Source organism: Geotrypetes seraphini, chromosome 10 (genome assembly GCF_902459505.1).
Source record: "Geotrypetes seraphini chromosome 10, aGeoSer1.1, whole genome shotgun sequence".
Taxonomy (NCBI): Eukaryota; Metazoa; Chordata; class Amphibia; order Gymnophiona; family Dermophiidae; genus Geotrypetes; species Geotrypetes seraphini.
The window spans coordinates 97,952,487-97,977,059 of record NC_047093.1 but is presented as its reverse complement, the minus strand read 5'-3'; the positions used below and the strand labels follow the sequence as shown (position 1 = coordinate 97,977,059).

General features: G+C 43.6%; 1 protein-coding gene across 1 annotated transcript in view; it reads right to left on the bottom strand.

The window, feature by feature from the left end:
* Positions 1-24,573, bottom strand: part of LOC117368544 — a 153,802-nt gene that overhangs the window by 29,530 nt on the left and 99,699 nt on the right. Inside the window, exons 8-10 of the mRNA XM_033962279.1 lie at positions 10,719-11,426; positions 7,381-7,581; positions 5,124-5,196 (exon numbers count right to left, since the gene is read on the bottom strand). Coding sequence (XP_033818170.1) covers positions 5,124-5,196; positions 7,381-7,581; positions 10,719-11,426 — 982 coding nt within the window. The remainder of the gene's footprint in view (positions 1-5,123; positions 5,197-7,380; positions 7,582-10,718; positions 11,427-24,573) is intronic.

The window sequence follows — 24,573 nt, the reverse complement described above, 5'->3', positions numbered from 1 at the left end:
AACCCGCCACCCGCCCAAGCCCTTTATTTCCCGCTGAGGGCCTTAAAAAGTAGTCCAATTGGGCGGGAAAACCACCCAACTGGCAACACTGGCTAGGAGTGTTGCTGCTTGTATTTCAACTGTATTTAAAAACTGCCTTATAATTGCTGATAAAGTTATAGATCAAACTATAAGCATCATAGCTAAAGGCTGCATGAATAATTCATAAAGCAAGGAGAGGATTGCTCACACCTCAGTGAAAAGTATAAAAATGTATCAGGTAGTTGTTATAGAGCGGTGGTCTGAAACTTGCGGCCAATGGGCCGCATGCAGCTCACCAAGTACTATTTTGAGGCCCTCGGTATGTTACCATTGTTCTGGACTGGAACGTTGCCCACCTCACTGCTGCAACCTCATGCAAGCGCTTTCCTGTGTCTGTATGCAATTGTGAGGTGGAATGAAGAGGACAATCGCTTACAGATGCAGGAAAGCGCTTGCGTGAGGTTACAGCAATGAGACGGGCAACGTTCCAGAACATAAGGTAACCTTTGGAGGCAGTGCAGCTTGTGCATGTGTACGTAATCTCGTGAATTTTCACATAATTTGGCACCTCTCCTGGCGGTGACTGCTTGATGTAAGATGGCAGTTGTGTCCAGTGCTGGAGGAGGTAAGAGCTGAAGGCGGTTGCGGATGCAACCACCGGACACTTAAGGCACAAGTTTTTCAGTCGGATATTGATTCTCCCCTCTACAAAAAAGCCTAGAGGACTACACCAAAATCTTGTCTCTTGCAGCCGATACTTTAGATTAGAATCTAAATCACAATTTTGCATGAGGTAAAACTCTTTATAGTTTATAAATCTTTGCTTAATTGCTTCTGATAATTTCAGCTATACATAGCCAAAAGCAGTGCAACATGCAGAAAGTGAATAACTATCTAAACTTCACTTTCTGCATGTTACACTACTTTCAGCTGTGTATAGCTGAAATTATCTGAAGCAATTAAGCAAAGATTTATAAACTACGTATAACGAGTTTTACCTCATGCAAAGTTGCCATTTCTTTAATAAGACATTAACTATTTTTTTTCTGCGGCCCTCCAGGTACCTACAAATACAAAATGTAGCCTTGAAAGGGTTTGAGTTTGAGACCGCAGTCATAGAGACTGCCTAGGCTCAAAGAAGAAAAAAAAAAAAAGGCACCTTGCAGAACTGTTTGAAAAAAGGGTTTATCCAAGTATTATGGCAGAAGAAACAACAAAAACCAGCATAGCACAAACACAATTTGCGAGGGAAAAAGGCACAGAAACAAGGGTGCATACTTTAACTGAGAGGGCTCAAGAGAATTATGAGTCAGAAATACCTCAGGTCAATAGAGAGCTTATGGGCCAAAGTCACACAGCACATAAGTTAGAAAACTTCAGTCAGTCAAATAGAAGCTGCCTGTCAGAAATATTGAACCACAGCAGCAGAGTTTTATGCATATCTGGATAGGAAGCACACTCAAGATAGTATGGCCCAGTCTGACAGCCAAAGGGCCACGGACCAGATACAGAAGGCCATAGTAAAGGATGCTCTTAAAAAGGCAGAGCTGCCTACAGAGGACCCAGATAGAGACACTGAATCCCGATACTCATGCAATTCTAAACACTCCACAAAGAGCTCCAGAATAGAGGTCTGCATGGGAATGGGGATTGTGGGAATCCTGTAGGTCCCACTGGAACCCCCTAGGTCTATGGGACTCCCACGGGGATTCCCCCCAGGCTCATGGGTCTCCCACAGGGATGGAACCGGGTTTTCCAAGGCCTGTAAAGAGAATTAGAAGATAGAAAAAAGCAGAAACTGGGACCAAGATGATGGAAAAACAAAATGTTCCACCAGCTACAGCAAGGGAGATGTTAATTTTGAGGGGGGCTAAGCTCAAAGTGGGAGGCTCAGCCCCCTCTCATGGTTATGCCACTAATTGTATTTAGTACAAAATGAAGTACTTGCTGAGTTTGTTTTGGAGTTTCCAGTTAAGTTTTGGCACATTTTTCTTATACAACCATTGTACTGAAAAGTGCCTCTCTCAATTTTGCTTTAAATGATTTTGATGCTGTATTGTTTGATTCTTCACTCATTGCTGCATTCAAAATCATTTCTTGATCTTGTAAGGACCTATCACAAGTTACCTATGCCAGATGGTGGTGGAGCATAATATGCCATAATATGCCAGGTATGAAGGAGCATAATAAAAAAACACATCTAAGTCCCCTTTTGGCCTAAGGCCCTAAACGCTGAAAGTAGCAGCAGGGAAAATGTCCATTCTCAAAAAAAAACCATCTAAAATGAGGGGTTTTTTTTGAGAATGGCCTACCTCTACGTTCAGCAGTTTAATCGCCCAGACCACCACTACGTCTAACCTTAGAACACATTAACAACCAAAAAATAGCCCAAGTCTCAAACGCCCAAAACAAGACCTTTTAGGCAAAGGAGGGGCCAGTCCTTCGCCTAAAAGCTGGATTCTGTAACAGAATCTCCCCCCCCCCCCCCCCGCAATGATCGTGGCAGGAGAGATGCCTCAACTTCCCTGCCATGATCTCTCCTGCCATGGTTTGCGGCAGTTCAGGGTGGGATCGCAATCGCGGCAGGAGAGATGGCCGATCACGGCAGGAGAGATGGCCAATCTCTCCTACTGTGATCGCAATCCACCCCGAACCCCCGAACCCCGACAATACGGCAGGAGGGAGCCCAACCCCTCCTGCTGAGGCCTGAGCACCCAAACCCCCCCGAATCCTGCAAATACTGGCAGGAGGGATCCCAGGCCCTCCTGGCCACTGAGCACCCTCCTGCAACTCTCCCTCCCCACCCGACAATACTAGCAGGAGGGAGCCCAACCCCTCCTGCTGGGGTGACCCCTCACCCCCCTAAAATATGGGCATGAGGGAGCCCAACCCCTCCTGATGGGGTGACCCCCCACCCCCTAAAATATGGGCAGGAGGAAGCCCAACCCCTTCTGATGAGGTGACACTCCTAACCCCCTATAATACGGGCAGGAGGGAGCCCAAAACCTCCTGCCGAGGCAAACCCATGACCCCCCAGACAATACTGACAGGAGGGAGCCCAACTCCTCCTGCTGGGGTGACCCCCCACCCCCCTAAAATACAGGCAGGAGGGATCCCAGGCCCTTCTACCCACGGCGCACCCCCCCCGCTACTGCCCCTGAACCGCCGATTGCCCCCCTGAACCGCCCCTAACCCCACCCCTTCCTACACTTACATTAAGTTGGACAGACAGGTCCCAAGCCCTTCCAACCGGCAAGCCCACTATCCTCCGAATGGTGGGCATAGGGCCTGATTGGGCCAGGTGCCTAAGGCCCCACCCATAGGAGGGACCTTAGGAGCCTGGGCCAACCAGTTGCCTTAAGCCCCTCCTGTGGGTGGGCCCTTAGGTACATGGGCTAGGGCCTTAGGCACTTTCCCAATCAGGCCCTAGGCCCGCCATTTGGAGGATGGTGGGCCTGCCGAGTGGATGGGCTTGGGACCCGTCCATCCGTCCAACTTAATGTAAGTGCAGGGGGGGGGTGAGGAGGGTGTCGGGGGGTTGCGGAGATAGGGGGGCCATTCAAGGGTTTGGGGGGGTGATAGGGGGTTTGGGGGGGGGTGCGCCATGGGCAGGAGGGCCTTGGATCCCTCCTGTCTATATTTTAGGAGGGGTGGGGCTCACCTTGCCAGTATTGTGTCGGGTGGGAGTGTCAGGGGGGCTCGCCTCAGCAGGAGGGATTGGGCTCCCTCCTTGCCAGTATTGTTGGGGTTGGGGGTGGATCGCGATCGCAGCAGGACAGATTGGGCATCTCCCCTGCCATGATCACAATCCCCCCGAACTGCCGTGAACCGCGGCAGGAGAGATTGGGCATCTCTCCTGCTGCGGTTTGTGGCAGTTCCAGGGGTGGATTGCAATTGCGGCAGGGGAGATGAGCCGTCTCTCCTGTTGCGATCGTTGCGGTGGGTGGTGAGCAGGTCTAAGTCAAAACGTATAAATTCCGACTGGGCAACCTGTTAAAGCAGGGATCTCAACTTGCTGTATGACTAGACTTAGTCATACAGCAAGTTTAACCAAATACTTTAACACAGGGATCTCAAAGTCCCTCCTTGAGGGCTGCAATCGAGTCGGGTTTTCAGGATTTCCCCAATGAATATGCATGAGATCTATGTGCATATTCATTGGGGACGATCTGGCTTTTTGATCATCCAAGTACCGAATTAGGCCTCTTTTTGAACTTTTTTTTTTTTTTTTTTTATTATTATGAGCCTCATGAGCTTTTATATTGCTAAATAGCCAACTCTTATTTCTTTTAACAAGAAATGGTCGACCCTACAGTCACATGACCTAATGTCTATTCTAATTCTTTCCGGTGATGTATGCATCTCTTATTTCTGTTCACTGTTATGTGTTTATATTTTATTTTATTGTTGGTTTAAATAAACTAAGACTTGAAAGAAAAATCAAAACTGTCAGAAGTAATTGCTGCTTTTTCTGGGGACAGGTCACTTTTATGGGGGGACAGGCGGGGACAGAGGAGATTCCTCACAGGGACGGGTGGAGATGGAGGGGATTCCTCACGGGGTTGGGCGAGGATGGAGGATATTCTGGTGGGGGCAGGTGGGGATGGGCAGGATTCCTGTCCCTGCACAACTCTCTACTCCACAGCCAATTATATGAATAAATGACTAAAATACTGACATTTATACATCTTATTGCCCCAAGGAGACACCTAGTTGTATGGTATGTGACCTTAAAACTTAGCAAGTGAACACTGAACTAAGATATACACATTGGTACATGTAAAATTAATACTGTCATGCCATCACATTTTCTTTTATATGGATCTTGCTCTATAATTACAGTACTTTGCTTTTTTTCCAGTCTGCTGATTTACTAATAAGAATATAATACATTTCCAGAAAGACATGAGTTTTCAGACTTTTCATGTTTTCATCGCGGTCATCTGAGGGGTAAAGCCACTAAAATCTACAGATGATAATAATAAGTTGTAAAAAAAAAAAAAAAAAAGTGAACAAATGTCTTACAATGACATTATCAGTCTGGAAGACAAAAACATTCAAAAGCTCTGTTTGTGTCACAAAGACCTCATGCGTTACTGTACCTCAGTGGAGGAGACCAATTGAGATGCTGGTTCTTCACTGGATTCTGTAGACCAGGACAATGTAGAATTTTTCCTGTATGGGAGATAAGAGAGCCTCAGACAGGCTGAGGAGAACAGGCATAGATTTATATTTCTAAAGGCAGGTAATAACTTCTTTATTCATGGCTGATTTACCATACCATACCATACCCCATGGGCGTCAGAACAGGGGTGCGGGGGCACAGGGGCTGTGGCCTTCCCCCAAATTGACGATGATTCGGTTCCTTTTCCTTCCTCCCTCCCTCTCCCCAGCGGGACCCGTGGCACCATCAGCTCTCACTCCCTCTAATGCCGGCCCTGCAGCTCCAGAGTTCCCCACACCTGCTCAACACCCCCCCCCCCCCCCCCCGGTTGCTATTATTTTAAATGTTCCGGCAGCCGCGGCACAGCATCCACCAGATGAGACTTATGCCGTCAGCCTGCCCCGGAACTCTTCCTGCAGCAGCGACTTCCTGTTCCCACCTAGGTGGGTGGCTGCTGCAGGAAGAGTTTTGAGGCAGGCTGATGGCAGAAGTCTCCTCTGATGGATACAATTTAATTTTGTGTTTAACCATTATGTATTGTTAATAAGATTATATTGTGTGTATATATGAAAAAATGAATGGTATTACAATTAATACTCTCATTATTATGGGGGTGGGGTCAGAAAACTTTTAAAAGCATTTCTGTACCAAAACAGGGAGCCAGCCTGGAAGTAACTGTAATGGTAATTGTAAAAGCCCATTTCTAAACTGTCCAATACAACTCCTGGGATATAACGAAGAGCCAAAGATGACATACTTAAACTTATAACTACGTATGATCTAACTGTATTAAGAATTGTACTGATCTATTGTACTAGCAACTTTATTGAATGTTCATGTCAAACATGTCCATTGTAAATTCCTGGGTAACTGACCCAACCTCTTGTAATTACATTAACTTAGTGACTTCTATTCTGCCCATACCTTACAGTTCAAAGTGGATTACAAAAAGAGGATAACTGGACATTTCCAGGAAAATTACAGGTTAGGGTGCTAATTACTTGGATGAGACTTTGCTGGGAAATTTACAAGATAGGGAATAGCTAAGGAGGTGTATTAGTTTGTCTTGATAAATTTTCTGAATAGCAGGGTTAGGTTTTGATTTCCTTTCGGAATGTTTTGTAGTCAATCGTAGTTGTCAGTATGTTGGAGAGGTGGTGATCTAGTTTTGCTGCTTGCTTTGCTAGTAGGCTGTTGTACATCTTCTTCCGCTGTGTGCCTTTGATTGGGGGGTGAGTAAATGGGGTCTGGGTCCTCCTTGGTCTGGTTGATTTGTTCCAGTTTAGACGATCGTTTGGGTAGGTGGGGGAAATGCTCTTCATTGCTTTGAATAATAGATAGTAAAATTTGAATAGGGAGCCAGTGTGTGTCTAGGTATGCGATGTGGATGTGGTCATTTTTGCTTAGTGAGTATATAAGTCTGAGAGCTGTGTTTTGTACTGTCTGTAGTTGTTTTATCATGCTTGTGGGACATGGCAGGTAATGGACGTTGCAGTAGTCTAAAAGTCCCAGTACTAGGGATTGAACTATGAGATAGTATTGCTCCTTGTCGAATAATTTTTTTATTTGTCGCAGGTTGTGCATGACTACAAAGGCTTTCTGTATGGTCTTGTTGATTTGTAGTTACATGGTGCAGCATCTGTCTATCATCACCCCGAGGAGTTTTAGGGTGGGCTGTATCAGGTATTTGATAGCGTTTATTTCTAATTCCATTATAGTTGGGGTTTTGTCCTTTTCTAGAAATTTTGTTTTGTCTGTGTTCAGCTTTAGTTTGTGACCTTTCATCCATTTTTCAACTGTTTCTAGTTTTTTCCCATTTTTCTATTATGGCGGGGACTGATAGGTCGAAGAACAGGAGCATGATGATGTCATCTGCATAGTTGTATGATGTTATACCTAGTTTGTAATCTGACTTTGAACTGAATAGATAAAGATGAAATAGAAAACCTGATTAACATAACATGTCATAAGCAATAATGTTTTATGTAAGGTCCTGATAGTGTAATAACGTTTCGTTTATATAAACCCCAACAAAATCCTGGATTTGCTCATCTTTCTTTTGACTAGGCAACAAACTTAATACATTTTAATGGAATCTTAAGATCTGCCCCTTTTTTTGTCACCATATGCCCCAAATTATCCCTTAGATTTGTCAGTTTGTCACCATAATCCTAGGCTTTATAACCAAAGGATACCTGGATCTCAGAGCAGGTTTAGCATTCTCTTTTGATGTAATAGTTTTTCTGCTCAGAAGAGACTTCAGCGGCTTAGAAGGAGAGTGTTTTGGTGGCCTCATCTGGCTTGCAGACCTTTCTGGTATCTCTGACATAATGGGTGTCTCGCTAGCAGTTGAGGTAGTTTCTGTGTGCCTATTCCATGCAGGAGAATAATATCCTCTAGAGAAACAACCAAGGCATAAGAAATAAATACAGCTAAGCAAGCATGCCACTTGTAAACAGCATATGTTAATATTAAGTCTATATTTAAGGAGAGGAAGGGAACAGGAGTAAAATGTAGACAAAAGAGAGACTGTGGAGTGAATCACAGAAATGACGAGGGTGCCCCTTCCCCAAACTGGAGATTTACCACTGCTATGCTGGAGATTGACGTTTTTCTCGTGGGCCTCAGCACTGTCTAAAATTAGTTCTGGCAGTCAGAAACACATTCCAAAAATTTACATATTCTAATTAATTAGTAAATAGAAAATAAAATTTTTTTTCTACCTTTGTTTAGTCGATTATTTTTCTTATTATGTTGGTCTTAGTCTCTGCTTTCTGCCTTCCTCTTTCTTCTCATCTAAACTGAATCTCCTTGTCCATTTGGCGCATCTTTTCTCTCCATGTATACTAGCTATCTTCTCTCTGCATCTCTCACCCTTTTGTCCTTGCTCCTTCTTCTTGCCATGTTAAGCATCTCCCATCTCTATGCCCCTATTCTTGCCCTGTTCAATATAACTCTTCTGTGTCCCTGCCTGCCCCCCCCCCCCATGCCAGCATATCTCCCTTTTTTCCTTTCTGTCTCTCTCTCTCTTCCCCCCTCTCCATTGGACAGTATCTCTTTCTGCCCCCCCCTCCCAGGGATCCAGCAAATGATCCAGCAAATGTTCCTCTCTTATCCCCTGCTCTTATTCTGTCTCCCCTTTATAGAACTAGCACCTCTCCCTCTTCCTTCTTTCCCTGCAGGCCCTGGCACCTCTCTCCTTCCTGTTCACAGAAGAAAATCCTGGAGAAGGACCGAGATTGTCCGGCAAAGTTACATGAGAAAATGGAGTAGATTCTGCGCCATTCACGGAGGAGGGTGTTTATGAGCAACTTGAAAAACTGAAGGTGGACAAAGCGATGGGACCATACGGGATCCATCCCAGGATACTAAGGGAACTCAGAGAGGTTCTGGCGAGACCTATTAAAGACTTGTTCAACAAATCTTTGGAGACGGGAGTGATTCCTGGGGATTGGAGGAAAGCGGATGTGGTCCCTATTCATAAAAGTGGTCACAGGGATGAAGCAGGAAACTACAGGCCGGTGAGCCTCACTTCAGTTGTTGGAAAAATAATGGAAGTGTTGCTGAAAGAAAAGATAGTGTATTTCCTTGAATCTAATGGGTTACAGGATCCGAGGCAACATGGCTTTACAAAAGGTAAATCGTGCCAAACGAACCTGATTGAATTTTTTGATTGGGTGACCAGAGAGCTGGATCGAGGACATATGCTAGATGTAATTTACTTGGATTTCAGCAAAACCTTTGATACAGTTCCTCATAGGAGGCTGTTGAACAAACTTGAAGGGCTGAAGTTAAGACCCAAAGTGGTGAACTGGGTCAGAAACTGGCTATCGGACAGACGCCAGAGGGTGGTGGTTAATGGAAGTCGCTCGAAGGAAGGAAAGGTGACTAGTGGAGTAACCTCAGGGTTCGGTGCTGGGGCCAATCCTGTTCAATATGTATGTAAGTGACATTGCTGAAGGGCTAGAAGGAAAAGTGTGCCTTTTTGCAGATGATACCAAGATTTGTAACAGAGTAGACACCGAAGAGGGAGTGGTAAATATGAAAAAGGATCTGCAAAAGTTAGAGGAATGGTCTAATGCCTGGCAACTAAAATTCAATGCAAAGAAATGCAGAGTAATGCATTTGGGGATTAATAATAGGAAGGAACCGTATATGCTGGGAGGAGAGAAGCTGATATGCACGGACGGGGAGAGGGACCTTGGGGTGATAGTGTCCGAAGATCTAAAGGCGAAAAAACAGTGTGACAAGGCAGTGGCTGCTGCCAGAAGGATTCTGGGCTGTATAAAGAGAGGCGTAGTCAGTAGAAGGAAGAAGGTGTTGATGCCCCTGTACAGGTCATTGGTGAGGCCCCACTTGGAGTATTGTGTTCAGTTTTGGAGACCGTATCTGGCGAAAGACGTAAGAAGACTTGAGGCTGTCCAGAGGAGGGTGACGAAAATGATAGGAGGCTTGCGCCAGAAGACGTATGAGGAGAGACTGGAAGCCCTGAATATGTATACCCTAGAGGAAAGGAGAGACAGGGGAGATATGATTCAGACGTTCAAATACTTAAAGGTTATTAACGTAGAACAAAATCTTTTCCAGAGAAAGGAAAATGGTAAAACCAGAGGACATAATTTGAGGTTGAGGGGTGGTAGATTCAGGGGCAATGTTAGGAAATTCTACTTTACGGAGAGGGTGGTGGATGCCTGGAATGCGCTCCCGAGAGAGGTGGTGGAGAGTAAAACTGTGATTGAGTTCAAAGAAGCGTGGGATGAACACAGAAGATTTAGAATCAGAAAATAATATTAAAGATTGAACTAGGCCAGTTACTGGGCAGACTTGTACGGTCTGTGTCTGTGCATGGCCGTTTGGAGGAGGATGGGCTGGAGTAAGTCTTAACAGAGATTTTGGCAGTTGGAACTCAAGCACAGTACCGGGTAAAGCTTTGGATTCTCGCCCAGAAATAGCTAAGAAGAAAAAAAAAAATTTAAATTGAATCAGGTTGGGCAGACTGGATGGACCATTCGGGTCTTTATCTGCCGTCATCTACTATGTTACTATATGTTACTATGTTACTAATTTCACCTCTTTCCCTCTCCTGAGGACTATAGGCAGATGAGGAGCTGCTGCATTCAGGGCAGATGCTGCAATCTAAAGAAAAAGGCTTGTATGCTCTCATTCTAGTTTTGGAGATTAAGGAGAGAAAATAAATTATTTTCTATTCTTATTGTTTCTCTAAGTTCTAAGGTTGATAACAGAAAAAGAAAGATTCCTGAGAGTGGAATATTTCTTTTGTTCTAAAGACTTTTTTTTTTAAAGAGAGAAGAAAATCCCTTTTCTGGAGAACTGAAGATAAACAATAAAATTTTAAAAGAGGATTTGGAGATAAGGAGTAACACTTGCCTCTTTTCATTATTCTGCTGATCCCCATTGCCTCTTGGGCCTGAGCAAAGGACAGAAACCCCCGCTTCACTAATGAGTTTGAGACAGAGGTGCATAAAGACTTCCCAGGGGTCCAGAATCTGATAAAAGTGGACACGAATCTTACTTGTTAATGTTTTCATACTCATCCTTGGCCGTCCGTTTAGTCACTGGCTTGCTCTCACAACGTCCCTCACTGGTGATGGCACTGACTCTGCAGGTATACTCAGTGTTGGCTGTGAGGCGCTTGGCTGTGTATGAGCGCTCTGTGCCCAGGTAAACCACCTTCCCATTCAGGCAAAGTTCATAGTTAAAGAAACGCCCAAGCAGCACTCTAGGCACATTCCAAGTAATGAAGATTTCACTCCGTCCAACAACATAAAGAGTTAATTTCCTTGGAGCATGGTCACCAGTATCAGCTGTCTTTACAACCAGGAAAGCCTTCTCTCCCTTTCCTTTACTGGTGGATGCATATATACTAAAGGTATAGCTTGTGGAAGGTAAAAGACCACCCACAATGTAGCTCAGCTCAGAAGTAGAATCCAGAAAAGCATTCCCTTTGTACAGGGTATAACATTTAATAATCCCATTGGGTTTTGCAGGAGGAGACCAGATTAGCTTCAGATGGGTGGCTGTGCGGCTTATGACCTGGAAGTCCAATGGGTAACTGGGCACTGATTCTTCAAGGATAACTGTAGTGATATTGCTGTAAGGACTGTGGTCTCCTTCTGTTTCCAAACCAAGTTTAAAGTGGTATTCTCTGCCTGGTATAGTATCGGAAAACACATAGGAGCACTGGAATCCCTCATGCAGAAGTGTGTTCCCTTCAAAAATTCTGCAAGCAACAAAAATGACTGAGTAAGAGAAAAAGAAAAAAGGAAGAAAGAAAGATAGAAAGTGTATGTGGGAGTGATTTTGCATAGTGATTAAAGTATAACACATTATTTCCATGACTCCTCCAAAGATTAGTGGTGCTGAGAATGAGAAAGATGTACCCAAAGAATCTGAACATGGTATACTAAAGAAGCAATGAGACTCCCCTGGAGGATATGAGGGCAATGACAAAGAACCAGCAAGACTTTGGTTCACCTGAGGTGAGTTAGCACCAAAGCTAACAAGCTGATCCCAGCCTGATATTGTCTATTGGCATGCATGGTCTTTGAGGTCTTCCTTTTAAAAAAAAAATAAAAAAATAATGTACAGAAAAGTTTTGTTAGGCTATAAACACTAGTTAGGTGCCATCAACTCGCATTCAAGGCCTAACGACTTGATGAATTACAAATCTAAAATCGGTTTTGTGCTAGTCCAGTAAGGTCCTCCAAGCGTCATCCCCATGGTTGTTTTCAACATGTCCAGCCATCTGATTACAGGCTGCCCTCTTCGCCTGGTTCCTTCGATCTTCCCACACATAATGTCCTTTTCCAATTATCTTTCTCTTCTGACAGTGTGACCAAAATAAAATAGTCGTAACGTCATCATTTGGGCTTCGAGTGACATGGCTGGTTTGATTTCTTCAAGAATCTATTTGCTAGTTCTTCTGGCAGTCCAAGGCATGCATAAAATCCTTCTCCAGCACCAAAGCTCAAATGAGTCAATCTTCTTTCTGTCTTGTTTCCGTATGAAAGCGTGGACAAGTCTGATCTTTGTTTGGAGTGTTATTTCCTTGCTTTTGAATACTTTGTCTTCATTGAAGAATGACACAGCTCTATTCTGCAGAGTATTTCTTCCCTGCTAGTTGCTTCTTTGTTTATGAAAGAGCCCAGGAGACTGAAATCCTTAACATCTTCTATTCTATCGCCTTCAAACTCAAAATCTTCATCATTTTCCATGTTCATGATCTTCACCTTGTTTATATTCAGTTCTAATCCAATGTTAAGACTTTCGGCTTTGACTTTTCTCAGTAGATACAGCATGTCTTCTTTGCTGCTGGTGATGAGTATTGTATAATCTGCAAAGCGCAAGTTGTTTATATTTCGGTCACCAACTTTGAAACCAACGCTCTCTTCTTCCAAATTTGCTTTTCTGAAAAAAGCTTTGTTGTAAAGGTTGAACAGATAAGGTGAAAAGAAGCATCCTTGCCTGATGCCACCTTTTATTGGAAACTAATCAGTATTGCCATATTCTGTTCACTGCAGGTTATTGATTTTCGCAGACGCTCTTTATCAGCTGAGTTATGTGTTTGGGTATTCCCATTTGTGCTAGAGTTCACCATAGTTTATTGTGATCCACACAGTCAAAAGCTGTGCTGTAGTTTATAAAGCAAAAGTATAGAGGCTTTTGGTATTCTTTGCTCTTCTCTAATATACATCTAAAATTGGCAATAATGTATCTTGTTCCTCGACCGTTTCTGAAACCAGCCTGAACTTCGAGTAGCTCTTGCTTAATGTATGATTTGTAGCTTTCGTTGTATTATTTGCAGGAATATTTTGCTGGTGTGAAGAATTAATGTTCTGTAGTTGTTACAGTTCTTTGCGTCACCGTTATTCGTATAAGTATGAACAGTGATCTTCTCCAATTGGTTGGCCATGTTTTTTCCTTACAAATCTGACACAGTCGAGTGAGGGCCATGATAGCGTCTTCTGAACTTTTGATTAATACAATTAAAAAACCATCAATACCAAGGGGCAAATTCTATAAACGGCATCCCGAATGTAGGGAGTGGTAGGCATTCTACCGCTGTCTAATCAGCTAATCAGAACACATATTTTCTAAAAAAAAAAAAACAACCCTCAAGGCAGGCTGCCTATACGATAGGCATCTGTCGCAGGTACAAGGAGATGACTATGGACGCTTAAGCTCACTCCAAGGCTGGGTGTGGGCATGATTTCACCAAGAGGTGGCCTTGGGTGAGCTTAAGCAGCCCTAGGCATTTTCCTAGGGCTGTGATAGGCATCTGAAATATAAGCCATTAAAATGCTGACCTACATTTAAAAAAAAAGACGCAGCCGCTAAGTTGACCATAGCAAGGAAATCTCCCTGCCACGATCAGCTGAACGACCACAGCAAGGAACCTCCAGTTGGCTGGCAGGAGGGATGCCCACTCCCTCCTGCTGCTACCCCCGAACCCCCCTGACATGATCCACGACAGGAGGGGTGCCCAATTCCTCCTGCCACCACCCCCAAACTCCCACCCAACAGGAGGAATGCCCAATCCATCCCACCACCACCTCCAAACCCTCATCTAACACTGTCTGTTATAGGAGGGATGCTCAATCCATCCCACTGCCACCCACGAACCCTCCCCTCTAGTTTTCCAGCAGGAGGGATGCCCACTCTCTCTTGCTAGAACCCCAGAAACAACCCTCTCCACTTGAAACAGACACTCCCTCCTGCCAGCAGGCCCCTCTGAACCCATGACCCCACCCTCACCAGTGCCTTCTGTAGTTCGTACAGTTGGAGGGATGCCTACAGCTCTTCACAATAGCGGGCCTTCCCCTTCCTGGGGCATCCTAGGATGCACTAGGGAGGGGCCTAAGGCCCTAATTGGCCCAGGTACCTAAGGCCCCTCCCATAGGTTGGCAGACGCGATTCTCTATAGGATACCGTGCAGGAAAATAGCGGGGAAGACTCACCGGATCATAGGCAAAGCAGAAATCCTGACAGGGACACAAGAGGGAAGGAAATGCAAGAAAGTAACAGGCCGCAAACTCAAGTGTATGTACACGAACGCAAGGAGCCTAAGGAATTGGAAGCTATGGCACAAAAAGATAACCTTGACATCATCGGCATCACGTAAACATGGTGGAACGAGGAAAACGTCTGGGACACTGTGCTACTGGGATATAAGCTATACCACAGAGACAGAGTGAGTCAAAAAGGTGGGGGAATTTCCCTATACGTCAAAGAGGGAATTGAGTCTACCGGAGAGAAAACCAGAAATGAAAAATAAGTTAGAGTTTCTATTGGTCAAAATTCTGGGAACAAATGGAACGGAAACAAAGATTGGCATCTACTACCGACCCCCAGGGCAGTCTGAAGAAATTGATGGAGAAATGACGGACGAGATTAAACATAACTGCAAGGGAGGCAACACAGTTATCGTGGATGACTTCAATTATCCGGGGATAGACTGGAACCTAGGCACCTCCGGCTGTGGTAAGGAGACCATGTTCCTGGATGCTGTAGGCGATTACTTCCAGGAAAAACTTGTCAAGGAAAATACGAGAGGAAATGCGATTCTGGACTTAATTCTAAATGGACTACGAGGACCGGCACAAGGTGTAGAAGTAGAAGGGACACTGGGAAGCAGTGATCACAATATGATCCACTTCAACCTGGACACAGGGGCAAAACATCGATCCAAAACAATTGCCACGGCATTGAACTTCCGAAAAGGGAATTACGAAGAGATGAGACTCATGTTGGGGCAGAAGATTAAGAAGAGGTTAAGAACTGTAAAAATCATAGGGTAAGCATGGTCACTGAGGCGCAAAATCTATATATACCGCGTATCAACAAGGGATCCAAGAGAAAAAAGAACAAGGAACCGGCTTGGCTCACTGTAGCGGTGAAGGAAGCGATCAGACATAAACTGGAAAAAGCACAAACAACATCAAAGCAGGTGCCATAAGGCAGGTAAGAGGGGCCAAAAGAGACTACGAGGAAAAAATAGCCAAAGGAGGCGAAAAACGTCTAGCTGTTCTTTCGATATATCAAGGGGAAACATCCCGCGAAGGAAGCGGTGGGGCCCTTGGATGACCATGTAATAAAGGGAGTGCTAAAGGATGACAAAACCATCACTGACAAACTGAATGCATTTTTTTGCATATGTATTTACTGAAGAGGATATACACAACATACCGGAAGCCGACAGGCTATACGCAGGAAACGAAGACGGGAAACTGACTGGGTTGATGGTCAGTCTAGAAGAGGTATGCAGGCAGATTGATAGGCTTAAAAATGATAAATCCCCAGGACCGGATGCATCCATCTGAGGGTAATCAAGGAACTGAAAGGGACTATAGCTGAACTGCTTCAACTAATAGCCAATCTGTTGATCAAATCGGGAAGGATTCCGGAAGACTGGAAGGTGGCAAATTTTACGCCGATCTTCAAGAAAGGTTCAAGGGGAGATCCAAGAAACTAAAGACCGGTGAATCTGACCTTGGTACAGGGAAAGATGGTAGGGGCGCTGATAAAAGACCACATCATTGATCACCTTGATGGACACAATCTGATGAGGACCAGTCAGCACGGCTTCAGCAAAGGCCGATCTTGCTTGACGAACTTGCTGCACTTCTTCGAGGGAGTCAACAGGCAGATAGACAAGGGTGACCTGGTTGACACTGTACATCTGGATTTTCAGAAGGCATTCGACAAGGTTCCGCATGAATGACTTCTTTGGAAAATTGAGAGCCATGGAATAGGGGTAAAATACGTGGATTAAAAACTGGCTAGCGGATAGGAAACAGAGAGTGGGCGTAAATGGACAATACTCAGACTGGAAAAACGTCCTGAGTGGAGTGCCGCAGGGTTCGGTTCTTGGATCCGTGCTCTTCAACATATTTATAAACAACCTAGAAATTGGTACGACGAGTGAGGTGATTAAATTTGCAGACGATACAAAATTATTCAGATTAGTGAAGACGCAGGGGGATTGCGAAGACCTGCAACGTGACATAAACACGTTCGAGAAATGGGCTGCGACATGGCAAATGAGGTTTAGCATGGATAAGTGTAAGGTGATGCATGTCGGTAACAAAAATCTTATACACGCCTACAGGATGTCCAGTGCAGTACTTGGAGAGACACCCAGGAAAGAGACTTGGGAGTACAAGTCGATGAAGCTGGTTGTGCCAGAGGAGAAGCTTCTACCCACACATGCACGCGACTGCACAAACACTCTGGTGGCTTTCAACAAGGTACTCAAACCTTAAAATGCGCTGTGAAGGAGGGAGATGCACAGACCGCGCGAAGGGTGCCAAAGGGCAGTGAGGTGGCGAGAGGGAAGGGTGGATGCTATGGAGGTGGTGAAGGGAATGGTGGTCCGGTGACAGGGCAGTGACGGGGACAGATTTTTTCCCCATGTCATTCTCTAGATATAGGGACACTGAATCATCTATTGTTCTATTGCCCATTGATACTTTAATTTTGGAGATCTATATGGGGTCAAATTACTATGATCCTGGAAGTTCCATTGTCATTAACGTATGATGATGTGTTGTGTGGAACATTATTAATGCCCAAAAGTCCAATTAATGCAAATCAGAATAGATTACTTCTCATCATGGCAGGAGTTGCTATGCAGCTGATCATGAAAAACTGGAAAAATTGGGAGAGGTTAAATTACAATTTTTGGTGGGAAACCCTATGTCAAAGTTATAAATTTGAATGTATGAATTTGATACAATTGGGACACTATAATAAATTCAAGGTGGTTTGGGATCCATTAACAAAATTTTGTAAGAATTGATTATACGAATTTCCCTTTGATTTCTGTTAAGCATGTCCAGGAAGGGTGAGTGGGAGGGTATGGGAGGGGGGTGATATAGATTTATTATATCATCTGATTGTATTGAGTGCTGATTATTGTATTATTTGTTTGCTTATCTGTTGCACTTACTGTTGACTTTTGAAAATGAATAAAGATTTATATAAAAAATAGACTGGCAAATCTATTGTCTAGTTTTATCTAATAGTCTGATGGAATATTTTCAGTGTCATATTTTGGGAGGTCTCTAGTGATCTTCTTGTGAAGCTTTACTTTGATTTTGCATGTCAAAAACTCATGGCCGCTTTCACAATGAGCTCAATGTTTAGTCCTTGCAGTCAAAACTGCAGATTTCTATCTCTGTCCTATGCAGATGTAGTCAATTGATTTCAACACATGCCATTTGGAGAGGTCCACGTGTACTCCGCTTAGAAATCTGATAGGCGTAATATCAAATTTTTAATAAAACTTGGTAAACTTGGTACTGGCGATGTTTGTAGTGTTGAAAATGCATATTCATGACTTAAAGTTTGTTTTGCAAAATTGTACTAAGTTATCACCAGATTCATTTCTTTCTCCTATGCTGTGCTTTCCAACCACTTCTTTTTTTTTTCTTCTTCTTTATATAACAAAGATGGATCTACCGGCTTAATACGGTGATCCCTTCTGGGTTAAATTTGGAACTTGAATGGACTACATTGATATGAATGATTTCAGCCGGGTGGGCCTCAGGTTACAATAACTCGGGTCTTTAATATCCTGGGGTAAGCTTTTATGGAGGGTATAACATAGCATTTTGTATCTAGGTTTTTCCAGTTAATTTTCCCTTCCCTGTTCTAAATGTTGGTGCCGCCCCTATGATCATCATCATCAGCAGTCCAGGCTGGGTGAGTGTATTTAAGTGAGACAGTAACAAGCCGTGGCCATTTTGAATTAACTATTCAGTGGTCGGGTACAGTGGCGTTAAGCTTTAGAAAGGTAAGCAGAAAGGTTTGAATGTCTTTGTGCATTTTTAATTAAAGAACCATCTGTAAAAAGTGTTCCCAGGGTGTTGGGATATGGTAGTTAACTAAGTCTAAGATAGTAACATAGTTTAGCTATGTGAGTGTCTGAAGTTTGGGCTATACTCTCACAGAACTATTGTGCTTTCCAACCACTGCATCTTCAGGTGTACTTCCTTCTTTTGCATTGAAATCCCCAGTAATGATCAGTAGATCTTGTTTCGGCATTTAATCTATTTTATTTTGAAGTTATTCATAGAACAACTCTATATTGTCATCTTCCATGTCTGTCGTTGGAACATATACTTAGATCAAGGTGACATTGATCGGCTTTCTCTGTACTCAAATTGACATGACTCTATCACTGATAACACTGTATTTTAGTACCATCTTTGAAAGCTTATTGTTGATGATGAATGACATGCCATTTTTCTTGTCTGTTTCGTGACCAGAGTAGCAGATCCAGTGCTCGTTTGATTGAAAATGGCCCTGTCCTGTCCAGTCCATTTGAGTTCATTGATCCCTATCAAATCAGTTTTGGTTTTTTTCCATTTGATCTTTAACAGTTTCCAATTTTCCTTGGTTCATGCTTCGTACGTTCCATGTTTCTATATTAAGAATATCTTTACAGCTTTTGACCTCCCTTTTCTGTCCAGCAATATCAGTAGCAGGATGTCCTGGCAGCTTTGATCCATCAGCTTCACAAAATCTGCACATACTCTGAGTGACTATTAGCTCTTCCCTAGTAGCATGGTGAGTGCCTTCCTGCCTGGGGGACCATCTTCCAGCACTATATGTCAATTCTTTATGTCTCATCATTTAAGTTTTCTTGGCAAAATACAGAAGTAGATTGATGGGCCTTTCTTCTGCGCAGTGTGTAAATTTGATGTTGCATAGCATGCAATCCTCTGCCTCCAGCACTGCCCAGATGGGTAGTACATTATTAGTCTGGCATCTTCACTGAAACCTGTATGCCTTGGGAGACCCTGTTTGTAGTTAAACTACCAACGGCATGGATTTCAGCTTCTCAAATGCGTGCAAGCCCCAGTGGCACGACAAGCCCATATATCATGACAACAATTTTTACAGCAAACTTTCAATAACAAACCTTTTACATTTTTTTTTTAGTTGAAATCTGTTTTTATTAACCAAATGCCATTTCTAATTCTAACCAAAGTCTTCTCTTTCCCTTCTCCTCCTTTGCATTCCCTCCTATACCATTACTCGTACACCTTCATAATTTCTTCCACTTTTCTCCTAACCCCTAAATCATTAGCTTATAAAACTCTGTTCCCTTATCCTCCAGAAAGAGAGAGCACCACTGTGAGGCCCCCTTTTTAACCGCTGGGGATGCATTGCCAATTTTCATTCTATATACAATACTATTGCTTACCCAGCACCCACCCCTTCAACATTCCAAATTATCTCTCACTATTCCATACTCTAACCCAGGGGTGCCCAAATGGTTGATCGTGATCGACCAGTAGATCGCAAAATCAACGCGAATCGATCGCGTTGCCTTTGCGATCTTCCTTCCTCCCCAAACCAGGCCAAGCACGTACAAGCTCCGGACCCACAAAACTTCTGCTCCGACGTCAATTCTGACATCGGAGAGGAAGTTCTGGGCCAGCCAATCGCTGCATGGCTGGCCTGGAACTTCCTCTCTGATGTCTGAATTGATGTTGGAGGTGAAGGCTTGTGGGCCCGGTGCTTGTACGCGCCTGGCCTGGCTCGGGGAGGAAGGAAGAAATTGGCGTGGTGGCTTGGGGGCGGCGGCAGGAAGAGAGAAAAAGAATTGGGGAAGTGGAGAAATTGGTATGATGGTTGGGGGGGGTGCGGGGGCAGAGGGAGAGAGAAAGAAAGGCAGGCGGGGAAAGAGAAATAAAGAGGGGAGAAGGGGAGAAAGAAAGACAGAAATAAAGGGGGGGGCAGGGGGAGAGAGAAAGAAAGAAAGACAGAAAGAAAAGGGGAGGGGCAGAAAGAAATTAAGACAGAAAGAAAGAAATATTGGATTTACAGAAGGAAATGCAACTAGAGACTCAGACAAAAAGGTAGGAAAAATTATTTTATTTTCAATTTAGTGATCAAAATGTGTCCGTTTTGAGAATTTATATCTGCTGTCTATATTTTGCACTATAAGTGCCTATTTTTCTATAGTTGTTACTGATGTGACATTGCATATTTTAAAGTTATCTCCCTTGACCTCTTTGAAAAAACCCCTGAATATAAATGATAATTAACATTTTCTCTGTGTACAGTGTGCTTTGTGTTTTTATAATTTTGTGGTTACCATTATGTATTAATAAAATTATATTGTGTTTATATGAAAAATGGATGGAAGAAATTGCATTACAATTAGTACTGTTATTATGGGAGTGGAGTCAGGGGCGGAGTTTGGGTGGGTCTGGGGTGGAGCTTGGGCAGGGTACTCGGTTGGTATTTGTTAGGCTTAGGGGGTACTTGGCTTGAAAAGGTTGAGAAACACTGCTATAAAGAGCACTCTGTGCTGAGTGCTGTTTACAGAATAGTTAATGCGTAGCATGGATTCTCACTGCCTGCTTTGGGCTGAAACCTGGTATAAATCCTGGTGCATATGTTGGGCATGCAACTCTGGTATTCTATAACACTACATCCATATTTTGGGAACACTCCTGACCCACCCATGCCCCTCACATGGCCACACCCCTTTGGTTTGCACACTAGAGAATTAAGGCACATAGGCCTGGATTTTATAACCAGCACCGTTGTTGGTTGCTGATTACATGTCAATCACGCGACGGTGCCGGGGACAGAATCATGCCTCCAACAAGATAGATGCTGGAAATGGAAGTCCAGAGTTTGCCAGACCTACATTTCTGGCACCTACCCTTGATGTGAATAGTGCCTCCGTAGGTGCTTTAGGCTGCCAAATGCCACTTCCAGCGTTAGCTTTGTTCACAGTGGCGTTAGGTGGCCTAAGGTTCCTACAGAGGCGCAATTCTGGTGCCAATATTTTAGGCACTGGTAGACACCTTGAAACTTAGTAAAATATGTCATTTAAAAAGTGGGTTTTTTTTTTTTTTACTGAGGTTGTGCACCTACTGGAGCTGGTTACAAAATCCAGGCCACTGTGTTATAGAACAGTGTTCTTCAACCGCATAAATTTTCTGCCGGTCCATAGGGCCGGCATGTCCATTGGGCCCAAGACAGCGTTCAACAGCCGCCGGTCCACGGTGCGATCAATGCGGCGTCTTCGGGCCGGCTCCCTGAGTACTGTGGCACACAAAGCTGTGGGAAAAGGCTCCTACCTGCGTCTGAACCGGAAGCCTTCTCTCTGACGTCGCAACGTCAGAGGAAAGGCTTCCAGATGAGGTGCAGGACACGTGTGAGGAGCCGCTGCCCACAGCTTTTGTGCACCACAGCATTCAAGGAGCCTGCCCGAAGACGCTGCATTGATCACACAATGGACTGGCCCAAAGATAACACTGTGGGGCAGGCCAGAAGGCAAGGCACATGGAGGGAGAGAGACAACAATGGTAGGGGAAATGCTTTTAAAAAAAATATTTTTTTTGTTTGTTATTGATTTGTCTGTTTAGAAAGAAATGCATTTGTTTCTTTTCCTCTGGGGTTGTATTGCTTGCAGAGTCTTGCATCTTAGGGTTTGTTTGTAAATATTAGTATTTTTAGTTTTTGGTCCTGCATTTGCATGGGGTTATCTGTTTCCTGGTAGGAATAAATGTTAAAAAGCATACAGTGTGCTTTGTGTATTTTAATTTTGTGGTTAACCATTATGTGTTGTTAATACGATTATATTGTGTGTATATATGAAAAATGAATGGAAAAAATGGTGTTACAATTAGTACTATTATGGGGGCGGGATCTGGGGCAGAGATTGAGTGGAGATGGGCATGACTTAGCCCAGTATTCTTCAACTGCCAGTCTGCGGACCGGTGCCAGTCCATAGATGCCAAAACACTGTTATAGAATACAGTGGAGGCAAATGTGCATGCAAATCCAAATTAGTAACAATTAGCATCAATATTTAATTGTTAACACCTAATTAACTCATTATTTTGCATGAGTATCTGTCCTGAATGCCTAAGAGGCTCCAGAAGATCCTCAAAGGGAAATCTCTCATTTTATATGGGGAAGGAAACAACTGCAGGTGGCTAAAACAATATTATATGGAATAGTAAAAGGAAAAGGGAGCTTGCTCTGCTCATTTGTTACCTCTACTACTAGTGGTTAAGGTATTTGCTGGATTGGGAATCATAAACACGGGATGCTAACGGAGCAAGCATTATTGGATGATACCAGTTATGTCTTTTACTACTGAAATAAAAACCCAGATCACTCTTATCCTAAATCACATTGAACAATGGACTATTAAATTTAAGTTGAAATTAAACACTGAAAAAACCCAGATTTTTCTTGGCTCGTCCCAACAATAAAATTACGGATAAAACTCTTTATTTAAGAGGACAAGAATATCCAAGTCTTGTCTCTTCAAAATTTTAGGCGTTAGACTTGACCGCCATTTTACCCTGGGGGAACACACTGATATGCTTGTTAAGAAATATTTCTTTGCACTGTGGAAATTGCGTTCCATTGAAAAATACTTTGACCCTACTTCTTTTAGATTACTAATTCAAGCATTAATTTTATCTATTCTTGACTACTGCAATGTGATCTATTTGGGAGCTGATAAAACTGTTTTAGGAAGATTAAGGCTAATCCAAAATACAGCGGTCTGTTTAATTTCCGGATTAAAAAAACAGGAACATGTCAGCCCTTATTACCGTCAGCTGCACTGGTTGCCAATGGAAGCAAGAGTACTTTTTAAATTTGCCTGTATTTGCTCCAAGATGTTATTTGGATTAGCTCCGTTATATCTCTTCTCTCATTTTGAATTGTACTGTTTGGTGATTTCATGAGTCTCTAGTTGCACTTCCTTCTGACTGTGCATCCAATACATATATAGCATCACTTAAGTAGCTAAGTTCAGCCCCCAAAATGCCCCAACATAGCTTTGACTTTGGCACTATCTGTAATATTCAGTGGTACTTAGCCAGTTAAATGCCATTGAATATTAGCACATAACCCTGACTAATCGATTTAACTGGCCAGCAGCCAGCTAAATCACTTTGACTTTTGGTCCCTTTCAGTTTAAACACTTATCCTGTTCCCTGTATTTGCAGCCCCAGAAATTGTACCAAGTTATGTGCTTATTTAAAAAAAAAAAAAGAAATCTGCCCTTCAAATCTTACATTCCCGCTGGAGTTAGGTTCACTTTCACATCTGTACATTTTGTCCATCTGAACCAGATATTGCCACTCAGATAACTTTTAACTCCTTAATCAAATCATAAGGTATCTCAGCAAAAAAGAGCTTCTTGCTTTCCATCCTTATCCTTGTGATGTGATAATCTGGTTAGATAGGATCTTTTCTCTTGATGTCTCTACAATCAAGGCGAACAAGAGAAGGGACATGGAGCAGCGCTGGCAAATACCCCTCTCTATTTTAAAAACCATCCAAATACACTTCTCCCTCTGGACCGCGAATGGCGAAAAACCGCAAATATCCGGCTCTGACCTAGCCCTGCCTCCCTTACCTGGTGGTCTAGCGGGCTTTCGGGGCAGGAGCGATCTTCCTACGCTCCTATCCCGTGCAGATCGCCATTAGGAAATGGCTGCTGTGAGTTCCCGTAGTTTCTCGAGACTACGACGGGAACTCCCTACAGCTATTTCCTAATGGCGATCTGCACGGGGCAGGAGCGTAGGAAGATCGCTCCTGCCCCAAAAGCCCGCTAGACCATCAGATAAGGCCGGGATGCTGGGGGGAAGACTTAACGATGTTTGTTTTTTTTCTTTTTTCCTCCTCCCCAAAAAATCATGAATATGTGAAATTGCGATTGCCGAAACCACGAATGGGGAGGGGGAAGTGTATCCTCATTCATTCTAACACAGATTTCTGGCACTTCATATAACTCATATACCCAAGTGCAATTTCTTTCAAGCTGACAATGGGAGGCTATCCTTTTGTGGCATAGTAGTTGGAGTTACAGCCTTAGCACCCTGAAGCTGTGGGTTCAAACCCTGCACTGCTCCTTGTGACCCTGGGCTAGTCGCTTAATCATCCACTGCTCCAGGTACATTAGATAGATTGTGAGCCCACCAGGACAGATAGGGAAAAATGCTTGAAGTATTAAAGAAGTAAGGCCGGTATTGGACAGACATGCACGATCTGTGTTCCATATATGGTGATTCGGTGTAGGATGGGCTGGGGTGGACATCAGGGTGAACTCCATTAATATGGAACATGAGGATGTTACTGGCCAGACTTTACGGTAGATATCCTCCAAACAACGGGATGGTTGGATAGGCTGGAGTGAGCTTGGACGGCAACTTCAGCATTTGGAACCTAGGACAATACCAGACTTTTCAGTCTACGGCCCATAAATATCAAAGAAGAGACAAGTTAATCTAATCATGTATTATTTAATGGGTATAACTTATGGGCAGACTGGATGGACCGTTCAGGTCTTTATCTGCCATCATTTACTATATTTACCT